The 20794-nt window shown below is 32.3% G+C and overlaps 1 protein-coding gene across 9 annotated transcripts in view; it reads left to right on the top strand.

Annotated features, from left to right (window-relative positions):
* The window catches only part of Trpgamma (Transient receptor potential cation channel gamma), an 81527-nt gene that overhangs the window by 45923 nt on the left and 14810 nt on the right, over positions 1 to 20794 (top strand). For all 9 annotated transcript variants that reach the window (XM_072900050.1, XM_072900044.1, XM_072900046.1 and 6 more), the window contains 5 exons: positions 9707 to 9990; positions 15268 to 15398; positions 16945 to 17179; positions 18123 to 18271; positions 19509 to 19704. In XM_072900050.1, the coding sequence (XP_072756151.1) occupies positions 9805 to 9990; positions 15268 to 15398; positions 16945 to 17179; positions 18123 to 18271; positions 19509 to 19704 (897 nt within the window). In that variant the 5' untranslated portion in view covers positions 9707 to 9804. The remainder of the gene's footprint in view (positions 1 to 9706; positions 9991 to 15267; positions 15399 to 16944; positions 17180 to 18122; positions 18272 to 19508; positions 19705 to 20794) is intronic.

Here is a 20794-nt window from a genome sequence, read left to right as displayed (position 1 = left end):
TATATTTTTAGAAATGTCAAAATATAATTGTGTATTTAGAATTGTGGAAAACGGTTTTTGTTTTATACAAACTTAAGGATTGCATTTTTTTTCTTTCTCTCATTGTTTTTCTTTCTTGAGTGTATCGCAAAATCAGTCGCTTGACGTAGTTTGATTTATTGAATAAATATTGATTTTTCGTTTGATTTACAAATGAGTCACCTAGGAAAGGTTCTCATCTTTTTCCTCATTGAAATTCTCGTTACAGCAACGCCTTCGATAAATTCAACGCCGCTACGTAAAAGTATAATATATATTCTATTAATTTTGTTGTATGTTGCCACACGATTTTTTTATTATTGGAATATATGTCGAAAGTTTTTCATACATCTATATGATTAATATTATATGTTAAACGTTTAATCTTGAGTTTTTGCGTTATACGATGTTATACATCTCAATATCATACTTCAGGAAAGTATTGTATACATTGAGTAATTTTTGCTTGCATCGAAGCATCGTAATAAAAACAACGCGCTTTCGTCATTGTTTGTGATAAAAATATTCTCTTGTGTTTTTTAGACACAATATTCGTAAATTTAAACATGTATGTATGTACGCATATATGCGTCTACTATACAGAAAAAAATTGCTCTTATTTTGACACATCTATTTATATCTTTAGTTTCAAAATAGAAATCTTGAAATGAAATTATATTGCGTTAAATAAAGGAAATTTGCTTGAATGAAAACATTTTATATAATTCAATTAAGAAAAATATATTCTTGTTATTTAAGAATAATTTTCTTGAATGGACAGGAAAAAATGTTGGATAGAAAATAACACTTGTTTAAATCGAAGATTATAATTTTCTTAGAATCAAAATAATTGTATTCTTGAGATGACACACACATACAATTATAATATTGAAATAAGATTATAATAGTGTTAAAATTTAAGATTTTCAAATTTTTCTAACAAGGGATATGTCACAAATGTCCGGAACCGGTTTTATTCTCCTTGAAATATGCTGTTAAACGTAAAAATCTAAGGGACACATATTTTTTTATACGTGCGCAATCTCATGTTTCAGGGGTAAAACACCCTTTTGAAAGAAAAACGGCATTTTCCTTTGGGGTCGAATATTGTCAAAACTATATAAGAGATAGAAAAAAAATTGTTAAATAAAAAAAAGTTAACGGTTTGAAGAGTACGTTAAAATTATGAGAAGAAATTTTTAAATTTTTTTCAAAAAACCCCCATCACTCAAAATTTTATAATTTTTTTTCACCAAATTAAAGTGCTCGAGAACTTGTTAAAATTTTATTCAACAGGAATAATTCTTTTTCTATTTTTTATAGTTTCAACAGTATTTGACCTCAAAGGAAAATACCATTTTTTTCAAAGTGTTTTACCCTTGAAACATGAGATTGCACACGTATAAAAAAATACGTGTCTCTTAGATTTTTGTGTTTAACAATATATTTCAAGGAGAATCAAATCGATTCCGGACAGTTGTGACATGTCTCTTGTAAGTAAGATTTTTTTTATAAATTAAAATTGGAGTTATATAAGAGAAAATTTTTGTTATAAAGTAAATTAGAGTTATAATTAAATAATTATATATTAAAGAGAGAGAAAGAGAGAGACAAAAGCTTATGTACTAGGTATACTAGATAAATGAGAATGAATAGTCGTCACAGAATCAGGGATACAAAATAACAGAAGTTTGCAGCCTGGCAGAATTTCAATTTTGAATAAACATCCATCGTTTGATATTCAGAATTCGCGACAGAACATGCGATATCGATGAATATCTTTGTGAATTCCGTTGACGATGTGTTTCATAGCGATGTTAAATAAAAGCGATTGAGATAAGAAAAATTGTGAAATACACGTATACAATATTCGATTAACGTTTATATAATAAAGTATTATAATTAGTGCAATAAAATGAATATTTTATGTTATAAATGTATAGTAAAATTTGAAAATAGAGTTAATAACTTAAATTGTAGTAATTACACTTGATTGATTATTACAGTCATGAAAACAAATTCAATAAAAATGAGCGTGTTTACACGTATTATTTTTTTATATTGTTTAACAATTAGCTATATGCATAACTTATTGTGGAAAAACATATATGAGAGAAAAATACGAAAATATGTGTTAACTTAAATATGGAGATTATAAATTTGGTTGGAAATCTATAATATATATTTAAATTTATTATTTATTATATTAGCCATTATACTCATAATTTATATTATACTATTTGCGCATATCATGAAAAAGATACATATTACATATAGATATTCTATTACATATTACATATAAATATTCTGGCGGTAATTTCCGTTAGAGATACACAATACACATTATTGTTGATAGATATTATTACTCGTATTTCTTATTATCTTATTTTATCGAACCAATAATTGGAAAACTAACAATGGGATCAAATATCTATTTCTGATTTTTCTTCTAATCGGACCTTTTCAGTTTGGAAGAACATTACTTTCACCAACAATACTTCATCATAAAAGATACTAGAAAATGAAAAAAAAAAACGATGTGGCTAAATATAATCAATCTGTAAAAATACTTCAGGAAGTCAAAAATTTAAGAACTTACTATTATCCCGCAACGCATTAGTCGGGTCTCCTGGTGCACTGTTTTTAAACACCCTGCATATCCGCATAACATTACCGCAGTAACCTTGATAAAATGTCGCGCGCGTAAATTCATAACGGAGCGCGAATAATTCTTCTGCAAATATCTTTTAAACTAAAGCTTTTTTGAAAGATCGCGCTACTCAGTGTCGCGTTACACCTCGTCACTTTTTTTCAGCCTCGGAGTATTGGACGGAATGAAAAATGTCCGTCGTCTCGTAAAAGTTCTGTACATTTAAGCTGCCGTCTGTTTATTCTCGCCATTCGACTAATTTTCTCATACTTTTTTGTTTTTTTTTTTTTTCTTGTCCGTAGATCTGTCTACTTCGCAGATATCAGGTGATATTTCATCCGTCGGAGGAAATTTCCGAGGAGAAAAAAATTATCTCTCTCGACTCTGTGACGTATTCGCAATCTGTGGCCGTCACCATTATCGGTGGCTAAAAAACGCGGGCGAGCCCGTATAACGAGGATTATTACGAAAAAGTTTTTGTGGAAATATATGTATATCGGAAAGTCTTTGTGACTCGTATCTATTTTTGATATAAAAGGTAGCCTATAACTGGAGAATACAACTGAAACGATATAATTCTAAATAAAAAAGATAAGCGAAAAAAATAAAATTTATTTTCTCATGTTATTCTATTGTGTAATTAGAATTATAATATACTTGTTCTATAGGATATTCAGTATATAGATATTCAAAATACAATATACGAGCTGTTTATTTTGTGTAAAGTTTGTTCATTTAATTTTCTCTCTCTCTCTCTCTCTCTCTCTCTCTCTCTCTCTCTCTCTCTCTCTCTCTCTCTCTCACTCTTTCACGAAAATACTATGAAGCTGTAAGAAATTGCATTACTTTCATAACATGTGTGAGCTGTTTTACCATAATTTCTATGTTATAATTACTTTATAATGTGCTCAAGGAAATGGAAACCAGAACACAAACAAGTAATCCGATTTGAGTATAAGTAATTTCGGAAGCCTATGTTTTTAGTTTGTTCTCAGAGAACCATAATACTAATATTTCTGGCAGGTAGAGAAAGACGATATTAAGTTTTGCAAGAACTTAACTACATGAATACTTTTATCAATTGTAAATAATTACAAATCATTTTTATCTCAAGCTTTTACTTTTATTTCCACGAATAGATATATATCTTCGTGAAGCTTGTCCTAGGAAAAGTGAGATGAATTATCGATATATGTAGTTTGAAATTTCAAACTCTACACTAATAGTTTTGAAATATATAAAAGTATGATTTCCCCCGGCCCTTTTCTTATGTTTATTTGATATCATACCATTCACACTTTGCTTCTGTTATTATTTATTTATTTATTTTTTATTTATTTATTTATATATTATGTATTGAAAAATCAGTATAGTAGATCACAATTTTCCAAATCATTTTGTATATTTATTTTGTATTTAATTTATTTAATTTTTGAAAAACGTTATCAGTCAATCCATCATCGAAATTTCATTCGAACATACGAAAACTCGTTGCATCACAATGAATTTTGCGTACATGTCACGATTACAAGCAGCAGGGATTATTTCTGTCCCTCTTTTTCTCTCTCTTTCTCTCTCTCTCTCTCTCTCTCTATTTATCTATCTATCTATTTATCTGTCACTGCCTCTTTCTCTCTCCCACTTTTTTATTTAATCTGCATTGATTGAAAGTAGTTGACCACTTTGGTAATGTTGTTCGCAAAAGTAATAACGACGTTTTGCACTTTCTTTCTGTTTCATCGAATTAAAAGTTTTACAGTTTGTCTGTGTCCTAGTGCAACGGAGCTAAAAAATTTGACCGTAAAGTCAATCGACGCAGAAAAAACCCTCATTTGATATATTTTCTCTATTTTCTTTCTTGATTTCGTTTCGAAGTCTCATTAACGACGTATTTCCGAAAGTCCAAGCATAAAGTTAAACTCATATACGAAAGCGCAAATTCCGTGGTTTTCTCTGTAATGCGAGAAGTAAACAAAGCACGGTAAAAAGAGGAAAAAAGAATGAAAAGAGACGGAGATGAATAACGACTGTTGCAACAAAGTAAAGGAAATTTCGAAATATACACCGCGGTAGCTTTTTCATTAACGCAATTCCTAAATCAGCTCGGGCGTGGACGTCGACGATGGGAGAATCAACTAACTGGTCATTACCGCCATTAATACCATTAATTAACAATGTTTTCTTATCATTTATGTCAACAACTTTCTCGCGTGCAATCGTAAATTGCACTTGCAGCACCCGCATGCAAGTGTACAGTCTATTCAGCTCGTTAATGGTCTGCTCAAACACAATATATACATATATATTTCTTCTTCATGTAATTTATCCAAAATTCATGTTAATTTCAAGCTATCTAAAATAGATTGTTTATTCCAGTGCTAATTATAAAAGCGTTAATTTTATTTAATTAATTTCCTTTAATCAATAATTTTTTTCGGAGTTGTTGAAATTATACTATAATTATAAAAACGCAATTCTCTCAAGTCCTCTTATAAATATTTACGCTAATTTTTAATATTTAGATATTTAAGTACGTGTTTCAAAATATCATTTGGAATATAATTTTCAATATTTTGCCTGTATGAAAAGTGTGGAGTATTTGAAATATTATTGAACAACATTAGTCATACAGATATATATTTATTTATCGGACAAGTATAAGATGCTGTGCAACAGGTGTACGCGAGAGATGGACCATTAGCATAGGCTATTACTTGTTTCTGATCGTCGATTAAGTGGCAGATTTCGAAACTTAGTTCAGAGTAATTCCATTATCAATTCTGGTTGGTGAAGTGTGGTTTTGAAACGTACGTCGTGTTCATTGGCATCGAATAATTGATCGATTAAGAAATTTTCTACTAATCTTAATACACACATACACATTCGCGCGCGCACGCACACAACACACACATTTTTCTTGTCAAAATCAATAGAGCTAAAATTCTAGTTTCAGCTGAAATTCCAGATTTATGCATTATTTCAGTCTCTTACTCTGATTCACATATGCAAAGTAGAATAATTTACACTCGAGTGTTTCAGATAAATATTAAAATTTCGTTAAGTATTATAATTATATATAGGCTGAATCAGAAATTATATAATTCCAGAAAAAGCGAATTTTTTTCACAAAAATTAATGAAAAATTGTGTTTGAAATAAAATTATTTTCAGATTTTTGTCTACATACATATAATATGTAAACACATTCAATATCCCTTTAATTTAGTTTTGCAGTGTTTGGCATATCAAAATCCACTGAATACATTCATCATATATCTTGTTAGATGTTCCCTTTTCAGTTTAAGTGACAGATTTTAAAACTCGGTCGAGTAATTCCATTATTAACCTATCAATAAACTGCAAAGCTTAAGTCTAGCATTTTATTCCAACCATTGGTGCATGTAATTTATTGAAATGATTTTCCTTTGATAAACCTGTGAAATCTGTGTGTTGTGACATATGTATAAAAAATTAAACGTTAAAAGATCTCCTTTGATAATCTCTTCTGTGAAATTTTAAACGTTTACTTAACATGTTTAAAACTGTCTATGTTTAGTAACTTTGTTGTAAGAACGGTTGTTCTGTAAAATACTATCTAAGCATTGCTAAATGGATAATCGAAATCAGAAATTAATGACTAAATGTAATATTTTGTTATAATATTTTAATATATCATTTTAGTATATCATTCTTTTTATAACTAAGAGAAATTACATACATACAAGCTCTTGCAATACTGTAATCTTATATTTTACAATTCAATTTTTACGCGCTTTCCTGGTATTACAAAAAGATATAGGAGAAAAATCTCCAAATACAATTTCAGAATATTCCCTGGATATACTTTAGCATTTTCTATTTACATATTTCGGAGAATACACTTACATTTCTCATTCGAAGCGATAAAGACGTCAAATACAAGCCACAAGGCTTCCGTGAGGTCTCCTCAATAATTTAGAGCCAAGAAGTCTTCGAGATGAATACAGGACGAAGCTTAGAACAAACGGCCAGGAGTTCATCTCGATTATCAGGTCAACGTAAATTGTAAATTATATATAACAAGGAAATATGGTGAACCTACAGCTTGAAAAATTATTTGCAATTTTGCAGTCTATACATACACACGTACACGCATGCACATAATTTTCACGCTTAATACGATCAAAACTTCATCAGATAATAACTTTCATAAATATTAATGTGTTTCCTCATGCATTTTTACCACGTAACTAGCAACGTAAGCGCTTTGATCCGCAGGTCACCGTATCGAGAACAAAAAGTTTAAATTTTTAACTTAATTTGTTGCACTAATACACGTAGCTATGCACAAAGAACAATGGTAATGTACCCTAACCATACCAGACGCAAGGCAGATAATTTGATGCTATCCCTTTGTAGAATTGAGTTCCTTAAACGATTCAGCTATGTGCAGCCTTGGTATCGTGGAATGAATTGGCTCGTACAGTAGGGGTTTCCCAGTCTCTGCGTTTGCACTTAAAGCGCAATCAATACCTTCGTCGTAGTTATCTTACGCCCATTTACCCTCCTCATCTCTTATCCGTGCATTATAATTTAAAGCCATTATTATTCCCATAAAGCGTGTTTGCAATCGAGTTATTAGTAGTATCGTTGCTTTCGCTTTGGCGTCGTCTCATTAACACTATCGATATAATTTATTTATTAGTCTGTGTAATTTGTGATCGATAAATAATATTAAACTATAATTTTTACTTTTAAATTATATTTACCTCCGTTATGTATTTAAAATGTCCGATTATTATACGATGCAATATTTCTTTTATTATTCCCTTGCTATCTATTATTTATTTATTTAATTTTTGACGATTTATGTAGAACGGACCACAGGGATAATTGATTTTTCATTTTTCATTTTTTTCACTTTATCGTAAAAAGCTTTTCATTCGAGTATTCTCATTTCTATTGATTCAGATGCGGGTCAGCAAATTGCATAAATCCATTATCCTGTTTGCACAGCATACGATCCCACGGCTTTACGCAAATTATTTATCTTTAATAATCTTGTTTTACGTACAGTGCCGCGATAACGCGATTGCAAAAAGAAAAACTGACAGCGACAGTTTATTGCTTTTTTGTAAAAGTTACACGTTTGTGTAAACGAGATTACGTTCAAAGAAATCGAGGGATGGCTCATATTACGGGGACACGAATTACGGAGACGTACAATTATTTTGTTCTTGCGAATTAAGAAATGCAGCGATGAAAGAACGCCCTCGTCCCACCAGCCGCGCTCTTTAATCGCATCGGGTGCTTATTTCTCACCCCCGCGATGGCCGTTGGCCCGATTTTACGAGCGAGCTACCACGCAACTTTAGTGCTCAATAAATAGTACCCATCATTTTTTGCGAACGCTCGCACGGGATTGTTTCTCTGAGGACTAATCGGTCTGCGTCGATTCTACGAGATAACGAGCTGCGATTGCCCAGCCCCGAGCGGCTGCATCGGGCTCAATCCATTTATTAAAATCGATTTACGAGACGTTCGTCGAGAGGCAATGAATAAATCATTTATGAACTGTTTTATCTCGATACTATTGCGATCTCCAGCTTTCGAAGCTGAAAAGGTAGTAAAAGAGTGCTCTCGCAGACTTTTCCTTTTATTTTATTAATGTATTAAAAGATTTTTTTGTGAAGTGGACCGAAACGTTCGGCACTTGGTTTGCATTTTTCCATGATTTTATAGTATTATTTGCAGCTGCAATTATCTAATTTCCATTGGCGCTTAATCTCTTATTTGTGATTTTATATGAAAGAGTCTTCTTTATTTACAACAATTTCAAAATGTACATTTTATTTTTGAGATTTTTTTGTCAATAGCGTTTGCATGCCGCGCAAATTTTGAAGAAGTACAGCAACGTAATTTACCTATAATTTATAATTGACGCGCGAACGTCAAAGCCCGACAGCGGATGATGTGCGATGAAAAGCATCGTAAACTTCATTTTACTATGTCTCGCGACACAGTTCCCATGTATAACACACTTTCAAAACTCATCTTTACATCCGAGAGAAGTGTCTTGCTTGTCCGACGTTATAATAATAATAGTTGACTATTACCGTTAAACTTTCCGCTTGAGCCCGATGACGTAAAATGCCGGGCAATCGACACATTACTGCGTATGTCTCGCGATTGCACCATCCCCTGAAAATCACACGACGACGTGTATCCGTTGTAATGGCTACCTATCCAGCTCACGTGTTTGTGTTTGCCCACGACTAATAAAAGAGAGTGCGTCCCCCGATCCATCATTCTCTCAAATAGTTCATCGAAGATAGAGTTGCGTCGTTCATCGTCGCGTTCTTCCGTTTCTGCATTTGTATGGTCGATAAGGCGTTTGATTTTTTTACAAGAACTAAAAAAACACAGTGGAAGATATACATACATAAATTTATTTTCTAATTCTAACAATAAGATATAGATCTATACTAAAGCACATATTTTTATATATGAAATTTAATTCAAGAACTCTTTATTTTTAAACCTCACTCAAACTTTTTAATATAGCAAAAATATTTACTTATATATTTCCATGTATTTTTACTACTAGAAAATTGATTTTATCAAAAATAATATTATTTTTACTTTTCGTTCATTTTTTGATTGATTATAGAACATTTTGTGTTTTGAATTCACATGTGAAATATCGACTTTATAAAAAAAAAAGAATTTATATAAAATGTCTGTAAAAATCATATTCAACTTTAAGATTATAGAATAATGTTTGCTCCAATTTTTTCTGTTTTCGCAAATTTAGTGCAGCTTGTATTTATGTATATATTTTTGAAAAAGAATTTCACTCATATCTCACTTATGTCACTCACTGTACATATAGTAAATATATAATGAAGCACTCAATTCATACTCATTTATTTAAACAGCTTTATGACACCGTACCATAAAATCAAAACTTTAAAACTTGAATTTGTTTAATATGTGATGATGTAATAAATAAGTTTTTATGGCGAACTGATGTGAAAATGATTATTCTTTATGTTTCCAGAAAGCGCGTACGAAGATGAGGAGCAGTTCGCCAGGGGCGACACAACCCCTGGTGAAGGCATCGTTGGTGAAGAGGACGGTCGTCCAGGCGTAGGTGGCATGAACAGCTTCCCTCTGAGAATGGCGGCCGATACAACGAGGGGCCGAATCAGCGGCGGTGGATTCTTACGAAGTGCCGGACAACATGGGAACTACGACCCCGAGGCGCCTCCGCCGCCGCCGTACAACGTCGCACAACAGACAACCTGTTTGCTCGAGCGACCAGAAATTGACAAAAAAGTCAAGGTATCGTAAAGTTTACGTGTGCGTGAAATAAAAATAAATTTCTTTTTTTTTCTACATAAGATAACGCAAAATTTCAAAACCTATTATCAAGATACTATCGCATATTGGATCTAATTTATAAACAAATAAGGTATCAATAATCATATTTTCTCAAACAAATCAAATTTTTGCTCCTACCTTAATTAATTTAATTTGTCTTTTTACTATGATTTTATTTCTTGATATATATAAATACCATGTGCGCTGGAAATGTATCATTATCAATTTAAATGGTGTGACGAGCGAAAAGATTATCGAGTCGTAGATTCCGAGGGATGAAAATAAATAGCGCCGCAGTTTCCGTTCGCATAAATTCCCTCGACGCCGGAAATTCCAACTTGAGTTTGACGAGTGGTAAAAGAAACAGGAAAGGCGGCAGCCGATAACGACGTTCCGATGTCAATCCAATTTGTGAGCGGTCTGCTGGCTTGCGAATCACAAGAAAGGGGAAGGTGCAATGAGGGAAGAAAGGAAAAGAAAAAGGACTGTTCCTCTTTCACGGTTCCTTTATTGGCTTTCGCCGGAAGTTCGCCTCGCGATAGCAATTTGCCTCTTCTCTCCCTGATTTTTCCGCCTGTCTGTCGACAGGAAGAAAAGAAGTGCCACAGTTAGTAACGGTTAGGTCGAGTTAGATTAGATCTTAATGCTGTTTTGATAACCACATTTTGTGCAGACGACAGCACGATGGACCGGGCACGTTTATTTTTGCATAAAGGCCGAGAAAGATTGGCAGGGATGTATAATATCAGCATAGCTTGCGCGATTGATCGATGGCATCGGAGACATTTAACCTTCGGAATAAGGCTAAACTCCTCTCGTGCTCGGTCGAAATCCTCATTTATTCTACCTGCATTATTTAAACGACACGGATCTGCAAATAGTTTCGTCCGATTTTCAACTCGTTCTCTACGCCTTTATGGATAGAATCGAAAGCAGATATTCTATAAACGGCAGATATTTTATGAAGCATGAAAGTTGATCTCCGAAAATGTCAAAAAGGTCGAAAAACGTGCCAAACTTGGGAAAACTGGATTTCGTTTTTAATATATCGTTTCTTGCATGGAAGATATTCGCAATAAAATACGGGACACAAAAATTCGTGCGCGTTCCCAGACATTCGTGTTGAGTAGCTGGCGAGAACTGTTCGTTTTTATCGCATCATAAAACAGCAAGTAGGTTGAATTTCCTAAAAGGCTAAGAATGTGACACAGGAAACGCCCCCGTTTTTCCGACTTTTCGCGTTTTCGGAATCAGAACCATCGTCCGATTACATCTCTCTAACGCTCTATCATCGTAACACGCACTTTACACACACGAGTTTAATCTATTCGGGGATAAAAAGCTTCAGCACGAGCGGGATGCTTTCATCTTTTAGTGCCTCGTAAATATTCTCGAGTGAGCTTGCGCAGTAAAACGCAGCCACTGGATTCTCTGGTATGTTACGTAACCGAATTTTGCGGTCTCGAATTTCGACTCTCGTTGAGTTTTGAATAACGATCAATTTTCCATGAAATTAAGATTTACAAAAGATTTACAGATTAATTTAATAAAAGAAAAATTATTATTTATGACAGTTAAGAAATTTTTCATCACGCAATTTATATAATATATAATACAACTTTTACATAGTATATGCCTAAAAATTTGTAATTAATTGCACCTTTAATTTCAAAAAAACATTTATATACTTTTTTTTTGAAAATGTTATATTTTGTAGATTTAATTTATGTTTTTTTTCTTATTTATGTATGCTTTTCACAAATAATTAATAAATAATCATAGACAACATAGTTGATAACAGACTATTGCCGTATTATCGAAGATAACAGAAATATAGCATGTCATCATAGAGTACATTCATCGACGTGTACATGGGTCAGGAGTGCGAATAGTAGATAGAGACAACGTCTAGTTGAATACAAACGGTGGTTACAGACTGCACGTACAGACAGTGTATGCGGAAACAACTGAATATGTAGACAATACATTCACATGAAATACACATAAATACAGGCCAAATATAGATAGAGACATTAAAGACGATTGACATAAGCTGCACAGTTTAATGCAATAAAATAGACCGACAAAGACACGTATCTTTGTAATCAAAATAAAAAAATTGCTCTTTTCAATCGTAATTAATTTCAACAAACTCTATTTATCCACCACAAATTATTAGTAATAAAATATTTTTATATCGAATGATTTCTTGAACCTATAAAGAGACAAAAAAATTATTCACTTCAGTTTTTTAATTTTCCTAAACTATAAACTGTGCATAAAATATAATAAAAGTAAAAAAATATTAAATATAGACCATTTTACATAATTGTTTAAGATATAAACTATCATTTAAATTTCTATTTGTGTAAAATGTATATATCTTTTAATTATAGATTATAAAAGTTATAACACCAGATCGCTTCTTAAGCCGAACACACGTTGCGGACCGAATGATTCTTTAATGATACAGGATTTATGGGCATTGTTAGGGCTTCTGTTTGCTAAAATCTCTGCTCGCGTTGAGGCTTGGAATCCTTTAAGTTGTTCCACGTAACAAGGGCATTGAAGCGAAGCATTTAATCCACGATGGCTGAGCGAGATGCCACAGTTGGTGAGCGTACACTTATCTCCCCTTTCTACCTGCGGATTTAATTCTATTTGTAAAACTATCTCGTGCCGGAAATAACTTTTTCATCAAAAAAAGGAATAAGAAGGAATCTTCTCGCAAAATTAAAAGGAATTTCGCTCGCGGATCTTTCCTTCACGAAATTCGCATTGTCTTATGGAAACAGAGGTCTCGAAAATCGATGATGAAGGATCTTTTCGTAAAGTGAAAATCAATATCCGAGATTGAGGTCGTCGATACAATTGAAGCGCGAAACGGAACTCGTTCTATTCTGTATATTCCAAGTTTGCCCTAATATTTTCACAATAAAGTATCATAAAACGTGAAAGCGTTTTAGAAAGAAACTTTAGAAAGAGATCTAAGAAGGATTTGAGAACAATCGGATTCGATACCCTTAGGCCGCATACTGAAACGCATTCTACTTTTATTTTATTCAATGCTTCGCAAATTATCGAAGAAGAGGAAACTAGGGGAAAAGGTTATATATATATATATTAGTTTAAAAAGTTGTAAAAGTACTTTATCTAAAGTCCAGTAAAAATTGCTTAAAAAAATTTTATTTATCTTATAATTAAGAGTTTAATCTCTATTGGATAAATATTTTTTATTTCTTAAAAAAATATATGTATATTATATATTACATATATAAATTTACACACTATATATAATAATAATTTAAACTTGAAAGTCCAAAATTTAGTTGTAATTAATTTCTAAATGCTGGAAGATACGGAGAGGAAAAGATACAGACGTAAAAAAGGAAGCGTAGTGTTTATTCTAATACGACGAGGCACTCAAGATACTAGAATATAATATCACGAAGAATACTGACAAGGAATGTTTGCGAAGGGCGCACCTTAATTGTCGAACTGGCGCACCCTCGACAAACACCGTCTATCATACACATGCCGTTACGGCCCGCTAAGGCCCGCGCGATTCTTTTTCGCTATATAACTACCACGCGTTCATCCCTTAAAAGTGGATCGCGTCAAGGTGAAGATCCGACGATGCGAAACATCGAGACGTCGGGTCAAGATTTACGCTCAAGTTATACGCTTGTGTCTCCGCGATACGTCGTACACGTGTCCGACATTTATGGATCGAATTTCGAGCAACATAATACATATGCTATCGTCGAACGACAGATATCATGACAGAATTTACTGCGGAGAGAAAAGGCACGCAATGTACATATGTATGTATCGGCCAATATATGTATGCGCGAATATTTCAATAATTGGGTTTCAATAACTTTCGATAATCGATAATAAAATAACAATTCACGGTTTGATATCCGTTTTAATGTACCGTCGTTTATGACAATATGAAATTATCATTGTATAATCAGTCTATACGAGCGACAATTAAAACAAGGATTATTAAGCACATTTTATGATCCTTACGTGAAATGGAATCAAACAGAATATTTTATCTGAGCGAATGGTAAAATGTAATTTATACAGTCGACGATAATTCGATTTATGTCTTCGTAATAAAATCAAGTCGTTTATATTATTCATAATTTTAATATTGACTTTAAACCGCAATAAAATATTATCTCATATCCAATAATTAAACAGCATAAGAGATTCATTTTGACGAATTAAATTTTCAGAATACATAATAAAAGTAGATAATAAAAATTTTGCATTTAATTTCAGCTTAATTTCAAATAAATTATTTTATATTAATAAAATCTCAATTTAATGTTTAATGAACACTAATATATAATATTTGATATATATATATATAAAAAATCAGAATAGAAATATTGACTTCATTAATAATTAAGGGACAATTCAGATTTATTAAGTAGTCGATAGATCAAAGAGGAAACGATTGATTGAAATGTAAAGCAAGTAGTATGGAGTGTTACGTTCATGTTACACATTCCTCCAGTGTAACCATGAGAGACTGCAATTGATCATCAGACCGGCTGCATTTCACCTCGTTAACTACCCTTGCATGCGGACGCATTCGGCTCTAACCAAATTTTGTATGCAGCTTCCGCGTGAGCGGAAATCGCGTAGCGAGCGCTGAATTGCACACACAGCCGTTACAATGGATGATGGAAAGCAGAATAGGAGCGAGGCGCCTAGATCGACGAAATATGTGTAACGTAATGGACGAGTTACAACAATGGTACGATGCACCGGATAAAGCAAAGCGAAAACATTTGGAGATGGACGGGCGAGAGCTTTTAAAGGAACGAAAAGACTCATACAAGAGAAACTACGACCGACTTTATATCTCACGTTGATTGTACTACGAAAATTGCGTTTTTAGAAAACACCCTTTATATATATATATATATATATATATATATATATATATATATATATATATCGAAAGACTATTTTTCTCAGCAACATCCGCATATGTATATTCAAGTAATTAAACAATCCATCGGAACGCCATTAATATACTTCACGAGATTTCAGAGAAACTTATTCATTAATTTCCAATAAGTGTTCTGTCAATGTAGTATTTATATCATATGACTTCTGTCAATGCAGCATTTATATCATATGACAAAGTATTCTTATTGTTAGATGTACATTCTAATCTATATGAAAAAAGTTACTATTAAGTTATTATTACGTTTATAGAGGCACAGTATACACGGTATGATGGAGGAAGAAAACGTGATACGACCTCATCAGGAAATGGCCACCCTGTCGCTTCAAGAGAAGAAATATCTTCTTGCCGTCGAGCGTGGAGACGTAGCTTCCGTTAGAAGGTGAGTGAAATTTATGGTTAAACATTTATAGATTCCGTTGATCTTTTTATACTGTAAAAAGAACGAATATATCTCTTGTTTAATTTAATATACTTTAGCACTTATGTCATTCAATATCAACAGATTCACTGCGAGAATCTCGTAACGCGGCGACATTATCTAAACAAATTTTTTTTTTTTTTCATCTTTTAACAGTTTGAGAATATTTCTCCGTGTATATATATATATATAGAAAAGAGGAAAGCGCAGAAAGAAATAGAGGAAAACTTCTTCCACTCTAAAATGTATTTACTTATGTAGAAAGCTTATTTATTTGCTCTGATAAATTTCACCTTATTTACGAGGTACACACGTGTACGCTTGCACTTCTTTCGACGTCCGTATTTTCGCATCCTTTCCTGAATTAAGCATATCGTTCTCGTTATCTTCCTGAATTAAGATTATCGTTATCCCAACTGCAGACACGTGGATATGCATGTGCGCGTACCGGTAAAGATAGATAATTGCATTGAGCAAAAGAGTTATCTCGGACAGAAATTCAACGAGGAAATGAAACTTTTTTTCGTGTAACAGAAAACAAGAAAACGCGAACTGTAATGGCAATAAACTTTTTCAGTGAAATTGGTAAATGTTACAATTGCTCGAAAACTTGATTTCATTTAGAGTTTTTAAAGTTCAGTAAGTCTCGGTTCACAGTTTATAACACTAATTTAATGTAGTATGCGTGTTCTATAAAAATCTGTGTGACCAATTATAAGATATATTTATTGTGTAGTTTGACCTAATCTATAGAGTTTCTATTTGTTCTTTCTAGATTTATATTTAATAAATTTTTATTTGTAGCCTCAATGAAAAATTTATTTCTTTGTATTATTATACAATTTATTATCTGCTATTTTACAATCCTTAAGTATACATTAATAAACTTTCATCAATTGGTACAGAACTTATTGAATATATTACGAAGCTTGCTCGCATGATTATGAAACTGTCAGGAATTTTCTCTTCATGTTGACGTAATGGAACTGATTATTATCTATGATTAACTTCTCACTTTCGTGAAACTTTTCATGTATAACTTAGCATTTAATATCGCTACATGATTCTATATAATCTACCTATATGTTTGATTTGAAAGCAGCCTGATCGGCCTGAAAAAAAAATAAGTTTTTTCTAAATTTCCAAAAAATTATGTTAAAAATTTATTTAGGATTATATAGGGTAATTACAAATTATCGTATGTCTTTTTTTTTTAATATAGATTCTTTAAATTATTTTTCAACGAAAATATCAAAGTGAAAATTAAATTTTAAGTAGATGTTAATAAAAATATTAATTTAAGTCGTGCTTGAAAAATTAAATTAAGTGTTAAAAATTGGAATGTCAACTGCGCTTTTAGTTAAAGAAAATATATTCAGGTCGGCCACACACAGTGTAGTAAAAAGAACATTCAATTTATTTTTGGAACCCGTATATAGAGATACTTGTATCTACAAATTTTAAACGGCAATTCATCAATCTTCCGAATACTCTCCCGTCACTATAGAATGCTCCAAAAAGCTCACGAGACCGACATTAACATCAACTGCGTGGATCCTCTCGGGCGATCAGCCCTACTCATGGCGATCGATAATGAAAATCTGGAGATGGTGGAGCTTCTAATAGAGCACAAGGTCGACACCAAGGATGCACTCCTTCACGCTATCTCCGAAGAATTTGTCGAAGCAGTGGAGGTTCTTCTGGAGCATGAAGAAACCCTTCATAGAAATGGCGAGCCACATGTAAGTCTTTGTATGCATGTCTTTATATATATAAATCTGACATTTCGATAGGAAATAATAATTTATTTTACAATAAAGATTTTTTATTTTTCATTTTAGTTTACAAATTACTTTTTATATATAAATTATACTGTTCTTTCTCTTTCGCAACTTGAACTTGTTGCAACTTTTGATCCCATTTAACTTGAATAATCAAATTGTATTATTCTCAATTCCTTTTAATAGTATAAATATAATGTGTAAAGTTTAAAAATTCATTAAATCGTAAATTGATTATGCGTTATTTCGGTTAGTTTACAAGCGGTTTTTCTCTGTACTCCATTCCGCCGTCAATCGGTATTCCTCTCGGTTGTAAAGACGATTCCGTCAAAGTAAACAACTGAAAAGCCGTTGGCGAGAGCGAAAAGAAGCAAACTCGCGGAAATAGAAACGAATTTCAAGAGAAAAACGTAAAAGGATGAGAAATTTTGAATAGAAACTGTAATCGGCTTTAACAAGAAATCAGCTTAGACACAAAACTTCAATGGAATGATATTCGAAAGCGTCGAACGAATTCATTATATGATGGAGAATTGGTTCCCCGTGAAGGAAAGTCTACCGCCCGTGACGATGACTGATTAAGCCGATTACGTTCGTACAATGCTGGTGCGACTTCGCATCAAGAGAGATTATTTGTCAATTGTCTACGTGACACAAAATGTCTGCCCATTAGTCGTATTACTTTATTAGTTCTTCATCAAAATGGAGAATTATTATGATGTCTCATGTTATTTTATTTCGCCAAAAAGAGATTAATTCAGACACTCGACGAAGAGGAATAGCTGCAAAAAGCAATGAATAATAATTTTGAATCAATGAACCTAAACGAAAATTACTTGTACTCGCGTAAAGGAAGAAACTGTCAAGCGACTTTTATGAAAGTAATGACGGTTTAATTTTTTAGAGTTGGGAGGCATTACCTCCTGATACAGCCACGTTCACACCCGACATTACGCCGTTGATCTTATCGGCCCATAGAGACAACTATGAAATCATAAAGATCCTCCTGGATCGTGGATCCACTCTGCCGATGCCACACGACGTTCGCTGTGGGTAAGATACTTTAAAAGTTATAGACTACTTTTATGACAAGTAAGACTGTATATGGACTGTATTGAACGCAATTCACAGTACAATTACGCGTAAAAAGAAATTATAACTCAAACATAAATTATAAAATAAAATATTTTCTTTTATAGAATGTCATACCAAAAAAAATGTTTATATAATGAGATTCATAATCACTGTTTTAGTAATGTAACTTTATTGAAATACGCTGTTTATATAAAGTAGAAAATAATTCTGATAAAAAAATAGAGAAAATCTAATTTGTATAAATATTAAAAATTAAAATATAATTACGTAATTTATACATATATGATACTTAAAAAAAATGAAACGAGTATTAATTATTCTTCTTATGTTTTAATGTGCAATCATTGGTTTAAGTAAGAGCGTTCTTTTTGAGACTAATTAATACTCTTGACTGGTTTATCACCTTATCCCTTTGTGCAGGCGTGACAAAAGCTAATTAAATTAGGCTAAACGTATATGAGCGTCACGTTAGCACCATTGCCATTCTCTCCAAGAGAAAATTTAATCTATGATAATAGCATTACATCATATAAAGCTCATAAACCCTTTGTCTCGTATCTTACATTAGAACCATAGAAAATCATTCGAATTTTTTATTGATATACTTATGCACAAGCAAACGATTAACTTTTTATATCATGTTATAATGTATTGAATGAAAATATCATGTTCTTAGAATATTTAGAATATAAAAATATTAAATAAGTAGTATTCGTATATAGGGAAGAGGTGGAATAGAATTTTAAACAAGAAACAATATTGAACAACAATATTTTTTGTATATATAAATTTGAAAAAATGCTATTTTTCCGACAAAAGCAGAGTACTTTTTAAATTTCTTTATTTATATATAGTATAACTTTTACTCGAAAATGACACTCTTCTTTGCATTCGAAACTTACGCGAAAAATATTATTATTTAAAATTGTTTGACATATTCGTTTCGTACATAAAAATAAAACACTTTATAATAAAAAGTTATAGATTAGAAACTAACTTTTTCTCGATTCAAATTAAACTTGTCGTCGCGTAAGAATCGAGATGTTGATAAAAGAGACTACGGTTGTCCTAACAGATGACATAACGTCATAAGACACGCAGTCGTCTTGGGAAATATTCGAGAAATGCTCACACGAGGTGATCTACCGAGTTGTTTTCACTTCAGTTTGTTGTTGCCATTTGTTATTTATGCTAGATGCGACGAATGCGTGACATCGAGAATGGAGGATTCCCTGAGGCACTCGAGGAGCCGAATAAATGCTTATCGGGCATTGGCATCGCCGTCCTTGATAGCACTGTCGTCTAAGGATCCCATCCTGACTGCCTTTGAGCTCTCTTGGGAACTTCGACGACTCTCGTTCTTGGAGCACGAATTCAAGATTGAGTACCAGGTAAAGAATGAATGTTTTTTGCAATTGTTTTTTCGAATAATATACATAGTGTGTCATATGGGATCGTTGCAACAGATGGAAATAAAAGTTTCAGCTTTATGTGTATGGAATGTTCTTAAATAAAATAAATGTCACTTTGTATGTGTGTGTGTGTGTGTGTGTGTGCATGCGTGTGATAAATGTTATACGCTATGACTTTTTCACAAAAGAACGACTCAGCTTTTGCGGAGTTGTTTATGATTTTTCAGAACGCAATAAACTTGTAAAGCTATGAACATTTTGAAAAATTCTTTTTCTAATTTTATTTTTTAGATTGTCTACAGTTGATAAATAAAATTATAAAGGTAGTTTCTCGTTTGGGAAAATATTATTAAATTCTTTAATTCTAGATATTTTATTTTAGAGATTATTTTTAAAACTAACATTTTATATGCAACAATCATTTCAATAAATTTGTTGTATATATTTTAGTATTTATATTAATATAAAACATTTATATTATATTTTTATATTTATATTACATGTATTATTTTGCATTTTTATATTTGATATTATTATATAAAATGTAAAAGCAATGAACAGCTTATGTCAAAGGAAGAATCTGCAGACATATGTCTAATTCTTTTAACTTATAATTTGAAATTACATATGCGGTGTAATAACGGCGTAATTATAATTTCATTAAACAATTCGTTTATTGTCTTTCGAGTGAATTAAAGATGCACTCATTGTGTTTTCCTCTTGATAAAATTTCTTACGCAGTGCGGCAGCTCATTTTATGGAACGAATTTATCTCGCGGTAAGATACTACGGTACGGAACAGTTAACACGTGTTTTCCTTAATTTAGATCCTTAATTTAGCGGTCATGTAGATGTACGTTTGCACGGCGTTTACACGTTTTCCTTCTGGTTGCTCGAGTTTGGGTGAAACGCGTTCCTCAAGCTCTACGTTATCTTCTATCTTTTTTATCACTCTTTATACTTAAAGTGGCGAGAGTTTAAGTATTCGCCATGCTCGAGTAACTTTTGATTTATACGCTCCTATAAATTGCGCTCCTCAGCAATAATATGACGACCGAAGCAATAACGC

The sequence above is a fragment of the Anoplolepis gracilipes genome, chromosome 10 (assembly GCF_047496725.1).
Source record: "Anoplolepis gracilipes chromosome 10, ASM4749672v1, whole genome shotgun sequence".
NCBI classification, from domain to species: Eukaryota; Metazoa; Arthropoda; class Insecta; order Hymenoptera; family Formicidae; genus Anoplolepis; species Anoplolepis gracilipes.
The sequence above is the reverse complement of the archived record's forward strand: the minus strand, read 5'-3'. Positions and strand labels throughout refer to the sequence as shown.